The sequence below is a fragment of the Frieseomelitta varia genome, unplaced genomic scaffold (genome assembly GCF_011392965.1).
Source record: "Frieseomelitta varia isolate USP_RPSP 00005682 unplaced genomic scaffold, Fvar_1.2 scaffold_271, whole genome shotgun sequence".
NCBI classification, from domain to species: domain Eukaryota; kingdom Metazoa; phylum Arthropoda; class Insecta; order Hymenoptera; family Apidae; genus Frieseomelitta; species Frieseomelitta varia.
This window is the reverse complement of record NW_025110003.1, coordinates 109,066-129,601: the sequence shown is the minus strand read 5'-3', so window position 1 is coordinate 129,601 and position 20,536 is coordinate 109,066. Positions and strand designations below refer to the sequence as shown.

The following is a 20,536-nucleotide window of genomic DNA, read 5'->3' as shown; positions in this document are numbered from 1 at the left end:
TTATAATAATTAGACATGGATTTCCAGTAAATTTGTTTTTTTTTTTAATTTAATGATTTATTTAAATAGTTTAATAAAAATATTGAATTGTGATTTCAAAAATCTAAAATTATTTTAAATCATTACAAAAATATTAATAGTTTAGAATTATATTATTTCTTATAAGTTAAATATAATATTTTTAGGAATATATTTTTTATTATTTAATTATGAAATAATTTTAGAATGAAATATTGTTAGACTAAATTCAATAAAAATAAATATATTTTTAATTATAGATTATGAAATTTTATCACTTATTTATTTAGTAATATTTATTTCTTCAATAAACCAAAGTATAATATTTGTGGGAAAGAAATTAAAGTGCAAGATACAAGAAAAAATTAATAACACGATAAAGAACACAAACTTCTCTTAATATATTTTATTAAGACTCACTCGAGTATCTAAAAATACGCTGTTATAAATGGATAAAACTTCCATAGAAAATTATAAATTAGTCATTTCGACCACTCTGGTAGTTCTAGTGTTGAAAAGTTATAGTACAATTAACATTATACATGTTATACTTTTGTGTGATCAGTTGCATTAAACCACATATATAGTTTCTATTTCAATGGAGAAAATGCGACGTGCATGCTACAATGGAAAAAAATGTAGCATGTAAAATTCCCGTGAAATCCTGGCCTAAAACTCCGGAAGAGAGAATAAGGCAACAGCGAGCCATCGCATTTTACAATCGTCACGCTATACAATGCACCACTTACGGCATCTTATACTGCACAAATACAAGGCTGCTATTTACCTCGCTTCACTTGCTCATATCGTCATACTGTGATTAGCGTTATTCATAATCGCTTTCAAAGAGAGTTCTTTGATTTAATTGGCAATTACGTTGTTTGATATGTAACCGGCGCAACCGTATCTCCTTCCGGTCGAATCTACCTATAACGCAGAGTTAACTTTAAGATTATTGGAGAAAATTGTGGATGACATTATGTGAGAACTTGAAGATTAATTAGAGAAAAGGTGGCAAAACTTTACGTAAGCAAGTTTACAGAAACATTAACTTTTTGTATTCAGGCATAATACTGCATCGTTGATTGCAATAAACGAATTTATAAATATTTTTGCGTATATTACAAAAAGCAACTTTACGGGAACATTGACTTTTCTTTTGTGTTTAACCTCTTGCAGTATGACGTGTCACGCACGTCGAGAATATTTGGCCCAAAATTGCAATATTTTCTCTGTTTTAAGTATATTGAGATATAACCTAGGCGAAACAAACAATAAATTTATTACTTCTTAGTAATTACTATCCAGTGATATACCGATTAATTAAAAAAGAAGACGAATTATTTTGTATTGTACAGTTTGGTCACTCGTTATGGTCCGCGAACCATTTACTAGCGCAAGAGGTTAAGTGTAATATTAATAACGTCTTACATTGTTAATAAATAATAATCAAAAGATACGTACCATTAAATTTATAATGTCAAAAATATTTCTGCGCATATTTCGGATAAATCGAGCATAAATCGAGCGACTGTACCGTGTACAAAGAAGTTGCACAGAATAACGATGATCGTGACAAAACACGCTTGGTTAAATTTACATATTTAAATTGCAAATGGCAAACTATTGAATAACGCAAATGGAATGTACAAATGTGCTATAATTTTGTAGATTTTTCTACGAATATTAGCGAGAACGACCTTGTTTATGCTAACAGGTTTTTTTTTTCTCTGCGACGTCACGTCGTGTACAATTTACTACATTTCGAGGATTCCAACTCGAGCTAAATACTTTACCGACCGGTAGCCTATTAATCTACTATAGACTACTATTTACTGCTACCGGTCGGTAAAAGTATTTGTTCAGGAGCTAACACAGTTAATTCTTGCAAGCAGAGCAGCCAATTCCAAAAATTGACTCTAGCAATAATTGGACAAATATAGAAAATAAATATACCGAGAGCAAGCGAAATAGACTCAATTTATCGAAGAAGAATGTGGACGAGTTCTGCAAGTTAAACCGAATTGCAATGAAACTTAAGCGAGCACAGCTATAACTTTATTTTTCATTTCTGCAGTTATCAAAAACACGAGTTGTTACTTGTAATTAAAATTAAAAGTTTTACTGAAAGCAAAGTTTTATACATTTATTTGATATCGTTATATCGCTTTAGTTGTAATTATGTGCATAGAATGTACATGAATACACAGATTATAGATTGTTTGTATATATACGTCTAATATTACATATCAAGATTAATGGAGTGTGTTTGTAGTTGTGATTATTAATTAGTTCGCCGTTGTTAATCTAGATGTAGGCACAGCTTTTTCTACTATAATTTAAGTGTCGTTACTATGAACATGTGCATATAAAATTCTTTATAAGCGTTGAAACATACTCTTAGGTTCTACAAAGTATAAACTACTTTGTTTTGAATTTAATTACAAGAAAAGTTAGGTTAGGTTTAGATTTGTTTAATTTGGAATGTGAAAAACATGGGCGCTATGTTTTGAAGTTTTACACAAACAATAAATTAACATCTTTTGCAATTAGTATACTGCTGGTAAAGAATAATCTGATATTTTAAGGCATATGTTTTAAATTGAGAAATAGGTTATTCGATGCGTCGAAACTTTGAAACCGGTCAAATTTGATCGATTTGGATTATTTTAAAAATCAGAGTCAATTGAGCCAAAGTGAATATATAATGTGAAATCAGGATCCTTGAATATTATATAAACCGATCTTAAATCTTTTGCAACATGAAAAAAAGTTTTTTTTGTTCCCTGATATAATAGATATGTATATACATACAATTACCTAGTCATTATATATATCGGAGACCGAAGAAAAAAAAAAGACACCTGTTGCTAGCGGACATAATTCGTTCAGATAATAGAAAGTATTGTTGTACCTCCAAAAGCTGTTTATAATTTTAGCTCAATTATCAATTTACCTTCACATGCAATACAATTTCTCGATTAATAAATACATTTTGATAAATCATCGAAATATGAAAAATAAAATTTATACAGGGTGTTTCCAACCTAATAACACAAAGAAAAAAGATGTGATTCTACATGAAGAGAATAAGTCGAAAATTTTTTCATCATTTAAGGCCACGTTTTCGAGAAAATCGAGTTTAATCAAGATCGTGTAAAAGGAGTTCATGTAAAAACCGAACTGGGTGTGTTAATCTTTTAAATTTCTTTCCTCATTAACAAATGAGATCTTATTGCACAGGATTAATTTTTTTATGAATAATTTCTTACTTACCTACTGACGATCGATAGTTTAAAACTATTATATGTTTAAAAAAAATCTTTCATTTTTTAAACGATTTTATTTAAAATTTTAAAAAGAAGAAAAATCACAATTTGTAACTAAAATCAATACAAGCCATTTTTTCAATTAATTTATTTAAATTTTCAAATCACATATAGTTTCAACAGTGATATAAAATCTCCATTAATTAATTTAAGTTTTTGCGAAATCGGAGCATGTTTCTAAATTTGTTTATCAAACTTTTCCTACGTACACAACTTGGAGGAATACTTGGAATCGTTATCCTGTTGCAACAAATTTAAAAGCAAAAAATACTTAATAAAAATTCTAAATTAATAGAAAGTCGAGCGAAATTTTTAAATCAACACAAGTGGTTTCAACGTTGAGTTTTAACGCGTACGTAGGAAAAAGGAAACAATATATTTACACGATGATTAAGCGAGCGCCCTGACGCAATCGAAGGTAACTGTATACGACGAACTTTGTAAAGAAAAGTCGCCTCTGGTGAGAAGAATTCGTTGGAAACCGTGTGTGGCAACACGCTTCGTTGGAAGCGTGTTTGGAAACAAAGCGGGGATCCCTGGGTTTACTTTTCGAGATTACGTTTAACCTAACGATCAAAGGTGTGAAATATAAAGTAATTCCGTTTCTAGCCGAGCTGAGTTCGGATCATTGGCTCGTACACACGCGTACTCTGTACATAACGGAAACGATAGATTGCTCGATGCCAGTGTTAAGTCTAGTAGAGGACACGTGGTGCAATCGAAAGGCAAATTTGAAAGACCTTGTGAAAAAAAGCTATTGCGTTAGAACCATGACGAAAGAAGGTTAAAGCCGTGGATCGACTTCTTTCGGCAAAAGTCAAATATTTAAATACCAACAATAGCGACAACGTGTAAATTAATATAATCAATTCTTATTACTGTATATTGTAATCATATTACTGTATACAGTAATATGAAAAAATATTTTTAATTGAAGATTATTTCATATTTAACATGTCGGATGCCACGCTGATTTTGCACGTCTGACCCAAGGCGCCAACATGAATTTGTTGTGACAATATAAATTAATACAATTAATTCATATTATTTTAACGTTAATGCTAGTACTGATAGTATAACAATATGTTGGTAAATACGAACATGCAAAAATATTTTGCAGTTGAAATTTTAATTGAAGATTATTGAATCGTTTATTTTATTACATTTATTTTATTTTATTACAATAAAAAATTTTTTATTCATCACGCAATAAATTTCTGACAATACAAATTCGTTTAGTGAACAAGTTCAGAATCACAATCGGTCTGCGCAAAGTAAATTTTCGATTGTATTCTACCGGAAATGCCAATTTCTCCATTATCTACAGTGTATAGGTGTCTAACCATAGATGTCGGAACATATGGTAAAAATAATGATCGATTTGTATACCGGTCGATTTCGTAAAGAACGCCAGTGGTGCCCTTATTAAACTAATGGAACCCGGGTTTCGAAACCGTGTCAGGTTTCGACATGCGAGATGAACGGCCGAACGAACAAAGTTTCAAAAGTAGCCAAGATTTCGTCTGCGGTCTGCCCTCTTATCGACCCATTTTATAAAGGCACAAAAATCAAATGGACACGTGCTCGTTCGTTTGTTCAATTACGTAAAGTCAGTTCCATTTTTTTTTTTTTTTTTTTTTTTTTTTTTTTTATTTTTGTATTTAACTTTTATACACACAAGCAAAGCATGGTCGTGTGAATTCCGTGCATTTAATTTTTATTAACCTTGGGGGGGATTTGTAAAACAAAATTGAACTATTTAATAGATTAAAATTCTTAGATTGATTGATTAATGAGTACTATATTTCTAGTTTAGCGGTTTTTCTCAATTTTGGCTGTTTCGCTACCATTTCTTTACAACAAAAGGCTTATTTTATCACTGAAACTGTTACTTTTTCACTTCTTAGTTCTTGTTACTTTTTAAAGTAACAAGTTGGTTTTTTTTAAGTCGTATAAAAAAAATTATGAGCCAAAATTAGGAAAAACTGTTAAATTAGAAATTTATCAGTGAGAATAGACGATTAATTTTATCAGTTAACATTATTAATCGGCAGTTATCAATCGTTAAATTACATCAAATTTGATTATAATTTTATTTAAATTGAAGATATACTTTGAAATAAAGCTTTAGAATTGAGATATTTCATCGTACAAACATGTTCCTACTTTACACGGTCGGGACCCATGTGACTAGCTGCAAGTCTAATTAAATTCAAAATTTGTTAAATAAACGAGCAATAATAAAAAATTTTATTTCGTTGCGTTGGGCATTAATATTAGTTCATTGATTGTATCATCTCTCTATATATTACATATTCCAAAGGATTTCAATCTGTTGAATCTTCGGCTTTTTTTCAGTAACTTAAAACGTATAATTGTATAATAGTAACGAAAAAAGTCTTTGGCATACTACACAGAAATAAAGAAAATAATGTAATACTTTTTTAACAATCAGTTCTGAACATATACTTTAACTTTGTTCACCATACAAAGCTCGACAGTTGACCCACCTTTTTCTTCTTCTCCATACACACACACACACACACACACACACACACTTCCTCTCATCACTCATGCCAACCTCTCAATATGTAAAATTGTGCATGAATTATCATGTTATCCAACACAATCTTTAGCCACAAGAAAACTACTAGAAAAAGAATTTCAGTAGTCAATCGTTAACGAGATATTTAATTTATGGTTAAAACTGAAAGAAATTTAATCGCCAATAATTGACGCCAATGATTGATGTAAGAATTTAATCTTTAATCGTAATTAACGATTGAAGTTGATCGCAACTAACAATCAAAGTAGGAATTTAATCGTTATTTATGATTAACTAAAATTGGAACATAATCATTAATAAGCGATTAAAGATTGTAGGAAAAATTTAATCATTGATTAATTTTTTGCCTAAGGCGACTTTTGAAGCTCTATCTAAATACACTGTTTAATGATCGTTTGTAATTTAATAGGCTAAGTAATTTTTTGAAGCTGGTCGAGAAGAATAAATAAAATAGAGTTAGAAATAATATATAATATTACAAATGAAATGAAATAAAATTAGAACACGAACTCGGTATATTCATTCCACTTGTGTCTTTCTCATTTTAAATTTATTACTCTAAAGAAAAATTGAATTAACTATTGAAACCATTTTATTTAAATCAATATTTGCATAGTAGATATGTATTACTCAACTCGTTTGAGTTTAAATCGCTTTCATTCAACTAGCTTGAAATATTTCTCCAAGTTTTTCCGTCGAAATTAAAATTATTAAAAGAAAAGAAAATGTAGAGAGAAAGAAAAAAAAAAGGTCAAGAGGATATTTGAAAAAACAGCGAAGAGGTGAAACAGTGCATTAAAAAACCAATAAGAGTAAAAAAACATCATTATTACTTTTCCCTGTTAAATGAAAAGTTAAATCAAATCATTAATGCAAAAGTATGCGAAAATTTTTTGAACTTTTAATTGTATGAAAACCAAAGGTATATATTATTATATTATTGTATTCGGACATAATATATATTATATTAGTTTTATTACATATGTTTATTATACATTGTATAATAAATTTTGTATAGTTATATAGTTTATTATATTAATTTTATTACATATTATATTATTATTATATTCGGATGTACATGGAATGAATGTCTGATTTTTAAACACTAAAGTCACTTGTCAAACTTTTGATCAGATAAGCCTATTTGAATTAAGTTCTGTGCAAACTTGTTGGAAACAGAATTATCATTTCTCAAACGAGTTTGAGCTCTTTGCAGAATATCCATCAATCAAACAGAATAATTTCTGGATTATCTTGTATTTCTCAGTCGTTTCTGTGTAATAAGAGTTTTTGCAGAAAAATATAATTATTATTCTGTCAGTTTATGTATATATGAAGATTTGTGAACTCGTCTCGGTTTTATTTCTGCATACATTGATTTATTAAGCGGCGAGTTCGATTTTAATTAATTTATCTTTAGACATTGAAAAGGAAAACTCCACTGTGCCTTTGATATCGCATATAATTTTGCTTAGAGCCTCTAGAGATCCAATTTTTAAGATCTAAAAGAAAATCGACATGTTAAGTAGTGTAACAAATATGTAGATTGTATATTTTTATACAATTTTAAAATAGATTTAATTATCTTTTGAATAATAAAAATTCAATGATTTGATTTAATGGACAATATGCATAATCCATCCACATTGAATAAAGGAGCATATGATGTGGATAAATGTTGCTTATAATTGTAAATAGAAAGAAAACGAACACTATAAATATGATTTTGAAAATATAATATGCAACATTTGAAATATAAAATCATTTATTACTGTAAGGAAATAAAATATTGAATTTATGATTGATGAACTATATTCAGTTTAAATTGAAATGTTGGTCATTTCAACGCAAGAAACATGTTTTTTTTACGGATAATTATATAATTCAAAGAACGTAAAAATGTATATTATATACAATTTTTTGATAGAAAAGATAAAATGATCGTAAAGAAAAGAAAAAATAATCAACCACATAGTACGCATTATTTGCATCATTACACAATCTAATAAAATTTATATAAGAACTGTCAAAATTAATTAAATTCAACAAATTGCCAATTTTTCACTCGAAAAAGTATTTAAAACGTGAACTATGACACTTTGTTAAAAATTGTTCTTTCATGATCAATGAGAGTAGATAGAAAAATTGTTTTTGAAAATGAAAGTTTCAGTTTGAATAAAAAATAAACATTTTTCTATAGTTCAGATAAGATAATTCGTAACAATATTAAATAATTATTATAATATATAATAGGATGTGCATTTCAAAATTTTTACCAACATGAAAAGATAGAATCTAAAGAAACTTGTTTCACCAACTATTGTTATAAATACTATTATGTCTGTTTTATCGACTGAAACAATCCTTCGCAATCGCATTACTACATTCTAAAAATCGTAGTTACTTTCTGATGTAAATCTCGCGAAAACTAACAAAGAGAACCGAAGTAAATCTCCCTCGTTGATAACTGTTATGACCAATCGAATGTTATTCTATGGCTTTCTTCATTCCGGTTGCAATAGTTACAGTTCCTGGCTCATATTCTGAACATATTCACAGTTACTGTGCTAAGCTTGTTTGTGTTTCTCTTTGGAATGAACAGTTACGAAGCCAGACACTAGTGAATACAAAAATATGATATTTGAAAGGTACAGTTTCAAAACTATCTGCGTGCATTTTTAAAAAAGTATTGAAACACGTATTGCAATCTCTTTTCTGATTTTACTATATCAAAGACTGACTTAACCTCTTGCGCTGGAATGACATGCCACGCACGTCGAGAAATTTTTGTCCCAAAAATTGCAATATTTCCTCAATTTTAAGTATATTTAATGATACTCGGGCAAAATAAATGATAAATTTCTTACTTCTCAATAATCTCTATCTCCGGTGATATACCGACGAGTTCAAAAAGAAAGCGACGAATTATTGTATACGGTTTGGTCACTCGTTATGGTCCGCAATCAGTTGCCAGCGGTTAAAATCTGAAAACTGATTTCAAGTCTGTTGAAAATGTAGATTATAAATCGGAATTACTGTCAAAAAACCGTCCATACTGAGTTCAATTTCGATAGGAAACTTCGATACGCTATTGTGTGTCTTGAAGAAATATTTAAATATTTTTAGTAAACGTGAAACTCTCATCAATCATAATTGACTGCAAAAATGATAAACACAAAAGCATTTAAATCGCCATCTCATATGTTTGACGTCTCAAAGTCAATTTATCAAAACGTATTTACGTCAAGCATTCCAAGTATTAATGATTTCGGAGAATACGCGGCAAAGAGCACGCAAAAGGGAAAAAAACGTCGCATTTATGCAAATTATTATTAGAACTGATGCACCAAGGAGTAAGGAACAGTGAAAAGTTATCTGATGTTGATGAACTTCTTAAAAAATATTGCGATAATGATTGACGATATACTGGTAATTTGATATATAATGAATATCCTAATTTTGAAGATCAATAACTGTGCGAAGAAAAAAAAAGGAAGAAAATTCAACTTAATAATTTTGTTGAATATAGAAATATATATTATATTTTTCTCGTTGTAATTTAAATGAATGAACAAAGATTTGACTCTTATATAAGATAATTAACTCTTATCATCGTTTATTTTTCTTGTCATCGAATTTATTCTAAAATTATAGGTTATGTCATAAATTATCGAATTATAGATTAAGTCGTTCAAAATATAAATTCATATAAAGTACATTGTAGATAAGTAGAATGTATTATTACAAGTTTAGATTTCATCTAATGACTCATAAAATGCAATATATCCTTAGAGTAATCGTTATTATTAGTATAATTTTCGCACAACTGCATGTTTTAAGAGAGTTAGTCGATTTGGTAAGTGAAAATAAAAAGGAAATATAATACAGTCAAATTCAAATTTTAAAAAAAATTTTATTGCAGATTTTTAGAAAAAATTAATGATGATATTTCCGTTATTGTTACAATTATTATTATTATCAGTATGGTTAAATTGAAATATCATCAACGTAAATAATAATAATAATAATGTCCTCTTTATCACGTACATTCGAGGTTCCATCATTGTTCTTTAATTTCTATAATAATCATATTTACTAGGAAATAAATTCATATTAATAATCATATTATAATAATATTATAATTATTATGTTATATGAATTATAATCATATTAATAATCATATTTACTTTGAAAGAAAAAAAAAAAAAACATTTTACGATACTTAAACGCTGATGTGCGCCAGATAAAATTTATCTAGAAATGGATTAACAAGCTGAGAACGATGATCAACGAAATATATCGTCGAACGACGGAGAAAATTAACGCGCATTAGCAAAGTATAGTTGGTTCGTGTCCGAGGGATCCGGATATTTGTATTGTCCGCTCGCTGCGGATATCCGTATTAATCGGTCAATGCTAACGTACAATTATCTAGTACAATGGCAGATATTGTGCGCGTTATTGAAAACATAACCACAACCGCTCCAGTCATTTCTTAACCTCTTGCGCTGGAGTGATGCGCCACGCACGTCGAAAATATTTGGCCCAAAATTTGAATATTTTCTCAGTTTTAAGTATATTGAGAGATAATCCAGACGAAACAAGTAATAAATTTATTACTTATTAATAATTTCTACCCAGTGATATATCGATTAATTAAAAAAAAAAAAGAAAAGACGAATTATTACATATGGTTTGGTCACTCGTTATGGTCCGCGAACCAGTTACTAGTGTAAGAGGTTAAGTTGCGTGTAAGAGCTCCTCCTCTCTGCTTCGTCATTATATTTTGCGCGCGACAATTCGTTCAGAATGAAGGAGGAATTTATATCGAGTGTAGCCAAAGGAGAATTCTAATTCACTGTATTTGTTTGATTTTCTTTTGGAAGAATTAAATTTTTGTAATAATTCGTAATTAGTAAGATTAGATTTCTGTTGAGATTAAAAAGAATAATTTAAAAAAAGAAAGAAAGAAACTCCACAGGAACTATTACATAATTATACTTGAAAAAATAGTAATGACCTTCGTAATCTCCTACACGCGTTTATCTAGAGGCAACAAATAATAAGTATACCAAATTATTGCACTCTCGAAACAGAAAAAAAATGCTAGATGTATTTTTTAAATGACGGAGATAATTGTATTTGTATGTTAAAATGGGACACCCTGTATATTGTATCACAAACTATGTATACACGGATAATCCAAAACAAATATCGAATATTAACCACTTGCAACTGATTGCGGACCATAACGAGTGACCAAACCGTATACAATAATCCGTCGCTTTCCTTTTGAACTCGTCGGTACGATACTCACCGGAGATAGAGATTATTAAGTAAGAAATTTATTATCATTTGTTTTGCCTGGGTTATACTTAAATATACTTAAAACTGTGAAAATATTAATATTAAAATAACCTGTAAGAGGTTAAAAATAAGTGTCTCGAGCCTTTTGAGCGGAGACTAATTCCATCGTACAGCCCAGTGTACATGCGTAAGTCAGAAAATTATTTGTCCTTCCTCGCGAGATTATGCGCACGTGTGTATGTATTTCCTAATCAGTATGTACCGGAGGAAGGTGTAGCGAATGACGAAACGATACTTCTAAATTTCAGGCGTTGACCGTGGGCGACAAAGGTTGCGAGGCACTGCTACAGGCTCACCTACGATTGGAAGGCACCGGGGCAGCGAGCGGTGTCGCAGGCGTGGTAGAAGCATCTGGAGGTCGGCGCTATCTCCTGCTGGAGGGCCACCACGGTGACCTGCACGCGTACGTGAGGGCGCGTAGGAGACTGCGGGAACCGGAGGCGAGGCGACTCTTCCGGCAAGCGGCCAGGGCTGTAGCCACCTGCCACGAGTACGGGGTCGTGCTACGAGATTTGAAACTCAGGAAATTCGTTTTCGCCGATGAAACAAGGTAAACCAGAAAGTCTGTTTTCAGAGCAAATGTCTCCATGATTTGAAAATTAACACTTTTTTTTTTTTTTTGAAAATTGAGAAAGGAAAACGTGTTTGGGAAAGTTAACATTTTTTGTGCAAATCTGGTCATGACACACCGATTTTTTTTTTTTATTACGAAGAGGTAATGATAGCAACAACAAGCGTGTTATAAAAATCATACATTATTAGAAATATTAGAAACAATTTTTATTTATGGTAATTGTTGAAACATTTTCCCAGGCACAAGCCAAGGATTATTTTCGCAAGCGGAACAAAAGTAATTAGTGGCTTTGCGGCATTGTCTGCAGTTTTTCCTTCGTACTTTGTTATTTTGTCCTCTAGGCAACATTTCTTATAGATGTTCCGATATTTTCGAAGTGGTTGGCAAATTATCCCGGGAATTTCTAAATATTTCGATATTTTAGTAATTTTCAGACGATAGTAAATCTCTTGCGCTAGAATGACGTGCCACGCGCGTCGAGAATTTTTTGTTCCAAAATTGTAATATTTCCTCAGTTTTAAGTACATTCGAGTAAAACAAAAATAGGCAAAACAAGTAATAAATTTATTACTTCTCAATAATTTCTATCATACCAACGAGTTCAAAAAGAAATCGACGAATTATTATTGTATACGGTTTGGTCACTCGTTATGGTCCGCAATCAGTTGTCAGCGCAAATGGCTTGGTTAACCTCTTAACCTCGCACGTCGAGAATTTTTTTGTCCTAAAATTGCAATATTTCCACAGTTTTAAGTATATTTAAGCATAACTCAAGCAAAACAAATGATAAATTTATTACTTCTCAATAATTTCTATCCAGTGATATATCTTACCGAACGAATTCGAAAAGAAAGCGACGAAGCATTGTATACGGTTTGGTCGCTCGTTATGGTCCGCAATCAGTTGCCAGTGCAAATGGCTTGGTTAACCTCTTAACCTCGCACGTCGAGAATTTTTTTGTCCTAAAATTGCAATATTTCCACAGTTTTAAGTATATTTAAGCATAACTCAAGCAAAACAAATGATAAATTTATTACTTCTCAATAATTTCTATCCAGTGATATATCTTACCGAACGAATTCGAAAAGAAAGCGACGAATCATTGTATACGATTTGGTCGCTCGTTATGGTCCGCAATCAGCTGCCAGCGCAAGTGGTTAAAATTAAATTCAGCTGTTGAAGGCAAAATATCCTCGCGACTTATTTTGCTGAGTGCTAGCAGCCCTTTAAACTTTCATTTTGCTTAAAAACGATCTTATTTCCATGATTAGTTATTCAGTAATAACTCACAATATGAATTCATGATCGTTACACCAGGTGTGTGATCGGTCTCGAATAGGTTATCTAATCAATTTCTGGACAGGAAGTAGTAATGTCGTTTACAAGGTTAAGTTATATCTAGAAACTTCGTTTCGGGGCACTCAAACCTACATTTATATTTATCAGTTACTAACTATATTGTGCGAAAGAAATTTTTTCAAAAGTAAATTTTCCCAAGTTCCAAACTTGAATCTAAATTGAGAAAGTATTCATCATAGTAGTCTTTTATAAGAAAGGACAGAATTGAAGTAACAGCAATTACTATGCGATAATAAAATATCTTTTTGATAATTTCTTTAGATTTTCACCGTTGTTTCAAAATTATGATTTTATATGCTCGTGTCCTTGAGAACAAAAATCAATCGCACAAATATTTACAAAGCATATCTCGCACCGACGAACATAACTCAAACATTCTTTATTCAGGTTACAAGTGAATCCTTCGTTGATCGTCGTTGATTTCGTAGTTTCCCTTTCCCCCGAGTTCTAAATCACGAAGAATTCTCGAAACTCGAACAGCTTTTTTGGGTTTCGACAGGTTTCGAGTATCCCAAATGCATTAGCCTAGAGAAGAAGGTGGTAAAGTGACAAACTAGCTGTTAACGTGATACGACTGTTACCGATACGATGCACGATACGCCCACGTATCCGTTGGTGTGGCATTCTTAGTGCAAGTAAGAGGGGCACGCACGTTGCTGCACAGCCATGAAAAACCAGTTCGTATTCGTTTCATTTCCATATTCGCCTGTAACTCTTTTGCACCATCGGTTACACCAGGAGGCATATCTTAGAAAAGAATTACTATACTTCTACGCACGCCTACATAAATTAATTTCCCCTTCACTGACCGACACACATTATGCAGACACAAAATGCGCAACCCCTTACACGCGCTTAATCAATTCCGTTCCATTTTCTTTCTTGTTTTTCATTCCAACCTGATTATTTATTGCAATTGAAAATTGCAATTCGACAAATTGCTGTTGCCCATTGCAGCTCTAGCATTTTAATCGCGTTACGAATGCTATTACATTAAATTCCTCTAATGCTTTTTATCGTTCGTACGTATGTGAATGATTCTGTTTGTAATATCTTTTGCATTAACAGCTTGTAATAGTATCAATATATTGGATGTTATTAAATATAATTATAATAACTACTAATATAATTATAATAACTACTCAATGTAACATATGTATATTAATTTTCTATATATTTAATTGAAAGATGTTAATTTTAATTATACTTTAATTCAAGTGTATAAATATTGTTTAATAGAATTATTTTTTTACATTAATATACTTGATTGAATTATGAAATAATAATGCAATTGCATTCAATATTTTTTTATCTATTTTGTATATTAAACTTTAATTAATATATAATTAAAAATATATGTATATATGTATTAAATTTTAATTATTTTTTTAATATTTATGTATTTAATTAAAATTACAAAATACTTTTGATAGGTTGGTGCATCATGTTGTAACATTAGTGTTCAAAATCAGGACAAATCTGCGATCAGACCTCTGCGTACACATTATTTTTTAGTTTAGAGCGTTCGAAAGATTTTCGGTGGTGGAATTTTCACATTATCCTGCTATCTTTTTCTTTTTCTTAAATTGTGATTGAAAAATTGAAAACGGTGACTACAGTATTCTTAATCTTTGACGTTTGATCCAATTCTTTATCTCACGCTGAAATGTCACATGAGAGTGAAAAAACACTTATGCACAGGAAAGAATAGTAATTTCTCTTATTGTCAGTATGTGCTTGTAATTATTAGATTGTAGAATAAGTAGAACAAGTTGATTTTTTAATCGGTGATCTAGTCTCTCAGTGACTTTTTAATCAAATTGTCAATTGTGATAAATGACATGATTGTTTAAAGTAGATGTTACTCGTGTAAATAACTAAATGTATTTATATTTATAGTCATCTTCGTTCGTGAAATAACTAAATATATTTAATAATTAATATATTTATAGTTAATAATTTATAATTAATTACAATAATTTATAATTATAATTATATACTTATAGAATTATAATTAATTATAATAATTTATAATTGTATATTTATAGTTAATAATTTATAATTGTTGATTTTTGCATGGTTTTAAATGAGTGTTCCATTCTCCTCTTCTACTGCTTGATCGAAGCGAATATTTTTGGAAAATGTTTCTTTGCTTCCTGTTCTTCTCTTTCGTTTTTTGCTTCAAGTACTTTTCTTGACAAAATACAGAGACTCTATTGAGACAAAACAAAATCTTCGATTTTTTAAGATTATAAGATTGCATACTTACATACATACTTTAGAAATTGTACTGTAGATAAAACGAAGGGCTATAACTGTTACAACCGAAATGAAAAAATTACTTTTTCAATTGAAATGTTTTAACTATGATAATAGTTATAACAGTGTTATATTATTCGCACTTCATAACTACCGAAAATTAATTATAGTTGCTTCATAACAATTATAAGTAAAGGAAATTTCGGTAACCAGTTGTCGATAAAGAAAATTATATTTCAATCGCGTACAATAATTACAGACAACGAAAATATTGTTTCGGTTATGTTCAATTAATATTACACGAGTTTCTAGTAGTTAGAACTTTCTTGTTTATATAATTAAAATTATACATTGAAATTGAAATTTGGTATGAATTTTATTGGTTTTGGTTGATATCAATTGTTTTTATTGGTTTTGGTCAATATAAATTGTTTACGAGCAATTGAAATATAATTTCTGTCATCGATGACTGTCGATAACCAAGAACAATTGAAATAAATTTCTCTCTCGTCGATAACTATTGTAAACAACTGAGATGGAATTCCCCTCGTCGATAATGATTATCAGCGGAGCAAAACATTTCCAGTCGCTTGTAATTGTTATTTGCAACTGAAACGTATCAAATTTTAGCAAAAACTTTTAATATCCTCAACGAAAAATAAAACAAACATGTTTCAGTCGCCGATTTTTGTTTTTTTTTTTTTCATAAAAAATTTTTATCGGACAGTTATTTTTGGTCACTGACGATCGTAACTCTTGCCCGCGGAGAGGTGGCATTTCAATAATGCACTGTATTGTATATATAGAATTGCACAATGTGCACACATACGTGTTAGGTGGAATGAATTTGTGGAACGAATGGCTCGCGCCACGCCAGACCACACCAGACCACATCATAGTGCCACACCATGGCGAGCTATTCGCAAGGCGTGTTCCTGCGGCTGAATGCGACTGTCTCGCGCGCTAGGTACTGTATATACAGGGTGGTCCACGCAACTTGTGCACCTCTTGTGACTTCCAAACTGTGCGTTGCACAAAAAAATTTTGTATACAAAAGTTGCATGGTTTAAAGAGGTGCACTTGTGTAGTGCATTTTTTTTTTTTTTTTTTTTTTTTTTTGGAGGCGTTTCGAAGATTTGAAGGTCTTCTTCTTTGTTTTTTTAAATGGAATACTATATTTTTTATATCAAAATGTGGAAGAATTCCAAGTAAAAAAGTATTGATCTTTAATTAGCCCTAAACCTAATCACCCGTTATCATCACGTAAACATCGCTGTCCTGCGAAAATCTGATAAGGTTGAATCTCCAACTTTACGTGAAGAAAGAAGAAAATTTTCAAGAAATAAAGTGAAATTACTTGTTAGTTATTAAGTTTAGGACTAACAAAGGTCAATACTTTTTTACTCAGAATTCGATATTCTTCCATACTTTGATATAGCATTCCGTTTAAGAAAACAAAGTTGACCTTCGAATCTCCGAAACGCCGCCACCTATAAAAAATCATAAATGCACTACATAGTGTATCCCTTCAAACCATGCAACTTTTGTATACAAAATTTTTTTGTGCAACGCACAGTTTGAAAGTTACAAGAGGTGCACAAGTTGCGTGGACCACCCTGTATATATACACTTCTCTATTTACCTACCACGCACCTACACGCGAGTCCCTCGTGGCAGCAGAGTTTTGCACCAGACTCGAGGGCAACCGTCCGGGCAACCAAACAAACGAGCGAGACACCGAGATATTTATACTAATGTAACACGAAACACGATATAGTGGATGGTTAAGTAAACCACCGAATAGAATGTCTCGTCAGAAAGTATTATAGAAGTGTAATAAGTACTTGTAAAATATTCAGATTCAGAAAAACGAAAATTAATATTATTCGATTTATCAACTACTATTTATTGTCTTTAATAGTATTTTCTATCGTTCGCCATAAAATATAATAAAGTATAACGTTTAGTATAAAATAAAATATGATCATGGTAACGATAATTGCAGATAATTGAGTATCATCAACTTCATTTCTTCAAGCTTCAGAATTTCGCACAATGAAAACAGTTAAGGATTTATGATCAATGCCACATCGACAAAGAAAAAAAACTCAGAATGTGAATGTCAATTTTTGTTTCACAAGACGGTATATAAGATACATTGATTCTTTAACATTTCTTTTGTGCGGCCTTGGCCAAGATTTCGAGTGCTTATGTGCCAACGTTTCTGTCAGTTTCTTTGTTTCGACACGCTGGAAAGATGATTACTTTGACTATTAAACCGATTTTACAACTTGTGGCTAGAACGTGGCCCGTATTCCCTATACACGTGTGCCTCTTTTGTAGCCGTAATCGCGGATAACGTACGAAGCGATAAAGGCCAAGAGGAGGAGAAAGCCTCACCGGTGTGTGTATCACGTGTGTTGTGTTGTGCGCAATGTTGGTTCAGTGTTGTTGGTCAATCGCGCATTGCGCTCGCATTCCTGTCGCTCGGTGAGCTGCTCCCGCGTGTAGAATAAGGAGAGACGCGAGAAGGAAAAAGCGAGTAGGCGAGCTAGCCTATGTCCAGAGTAACGATTTTCGTCGCCGTATGATTAGTTGACATTGATCGGTCGGACGATCAATGCGAAACAGTGTCCATATACTTGATTTTGGTTAGATTTACTAGGTTTAGTTAGATTTAATTAGATTTAGGTTAGGTTTAGGTTTAGTTGGATTTAGTTAGACAAAGATATTAATATAAGCAAATAAATGAAAATATCGATTAACACTAGAACAACTGTGTCAAAGTATAATTATATGTAATATTCTACATATAATTTAGATGATTGATTAAATACGTTTATACAATTATATTTCTGTTCAAACAGAAATTAATATTAACTTTGACAAAAATATCCGTATCTTTTCAGCATTTGTAAAAAATGAAAATCAATCACGCAGTGTTGAAATAATAAAATTGTACAGTTATTTGTAAAACTTTTGTAATGACAGTTCTGTTAAATAATACATATTTTTACACACAACTGTCATTTTAAACGTCCCGCCGAAAAGGTGTTATAATGACCAAACGTCGCAGTGTTCGACATACATAAGAAAATGGCGAAAAAATACTAAATGATACTTCTCTCTGGATGAAAATTTGTGTAAAAGACTTTATTATTTGTTAATGTGTCTTTTTTTATGTTAGAAAATAATCGTTTGTAAAAATGAATATTTTTCATGAAAATAGTAGGCTTCATTCTTCATGTGAGTTATCCATTATTACGTACTTCTGAATTTCATTATAATCAGACCTCTTTAGTTACTTGTATTTTTTTCTCGATGATTTTCTGGTATAACGTTTTCTAATGTAGCTAATCATTCCTTTGCGTTTGGCTTCCAAAACTTTTCCTACCGATATTTCGTGTTTGGATATAATAATTTCGGCTATTTTTTTCATTTTGGTCAAATAAATTTGACTGTAATATAAAATTCAATGTATCTGCAATTAATATATAAAAAATTGCAACGATACTTTTTGATAACTTGTTTTTTAAAAACTCGTTTCTTGATAAAAATTATACATAAGTAAAATATAAATTTATTTATTATGATTATAAATTAATAAGTATAAATAAATAAAATTTTATAATAAATATTAAAATTATATTATAGTAGTAATTTAAAATTAATAAAATTACTTATAATTGAAGTAATGAAAATGAAATTTTTTAAAAAATTATAAGTAAAATATAATTTGTATCAGGATTAATTAATTTATTTTAATAATTTAATTATCTCGAAAATAAATGATCTAAATATATATAAATATATTATTATTTTTGTTCAATAAAGAAAATAAATATATATTTAGAAATTAAATGTTTGTCGTATGTATAAATTGGTAAAATTATATATAAGTAATTTAAAAAATTTGTCATTATTGTATGAAAACTTTTCAGTAATTTTGAAGATGCTACAGTACTACTAAACTCATCTTAAAAATTAAAACCAAAGGAACGAGTATTACTTCTGTAGCAGGTGTTTGAACCATTCAATAACAATAAATGAAATATAAGTAATATTACAGACTACATTATATCACCAATGTTCCATGACGTAAGATTTTTCACATCTTATATTTCGAATATTTTAATTCTTTATTTTGAATCGGTCTCGCTGTATGAGACGTCCCAATTTTTCGGGATTTGTCTCGATTTTCAAATATTCATTCACTGTTTTACGCGATTGTTGAAATATTGATGTCATTCGTAATAAAAATCATTCAAATGCACTTGTAATGCATAACGTATAGGTATAATAATAATAATAATAATAATAATATATGTAAAATATTGTACATGTCAAACATGTACATTTTTTTTTTTAGTCTTCGCGTCATTTTTGGTCTTGATCAATATCAAATCGGTCATTAACGATCAATGATTAATTTCCAACATGTTTTCGACAAAGTTCACTTATTTCGCAAATTTAAAGCGTTCCCTTTAAATGCATTTTCGCATGTACATCAACCGTTCTGTACGTTTCTGTCTTTTGTTTCTCGAGTTCTGCAAGAGTTGTTCTTCATCTTATTTGCGAAAATACATATTTCTACAACACTCGTCAACAATATCGCGGCGCTTTATTAATAAAAATCTTTGACAAAATTACGTTTAACAATTACTTCGTCTCGAATCACGGAACAAACACGACGTTGTCGCATCTCACGTCATGGTCGTATTGTAGAATTCGCCCGTCGTGTTTCACAGTCGGCCGTGTGACATTTTGTCGCCGTGCGACATTCAATTAGGATAATATAGGCTCATGCGTCGCGTCGCGTCGCGAGAAACGTAGAGGGCGGGGAGAGGGGGAGAGGTAAACGCGGCCGTGGTGGGGGGAGGAAGAGTGGGGGGAGTTCAGGGAGAATGTAGCAAGCCAGAAAAGCATATTGGTTTATCGGTTGGGGAGATTTTGAAACGCTGGTATAATTAGGAAACGCGTGGTTCGTTCCACCTCCGCCACAGAAACTCTGTGACACCACGTTCAGACGTACACTGCCGTTCAAAAGTATGCGAACACCTCCTT

At 30.8% G+C, this 20,536-nt stretch overlaps 1 protein-coding gene across 1 annotated transcript in view; it reads left to right on the top strand.

Moving 5' to 3' along the window:
• The window catches only part of LOC122528943 (tribbles homolog 2), a 50,252-nt gene that overhangs the window by 17,778 nt on the left and 11,938 nt on the right, over positions 1–20,536 (top strand). Inside the window, exon 3 of the mRNA XM_043654605.1 lies at positions 11,529–11,830. Within this exon, the coding sequence (XP_043510540.1) occupies positions 11,529–11,830 (302 nt within the window). The remainder of the gene's footprint in view (positions 1–11,528; positions 11,831–20,536) is intronic.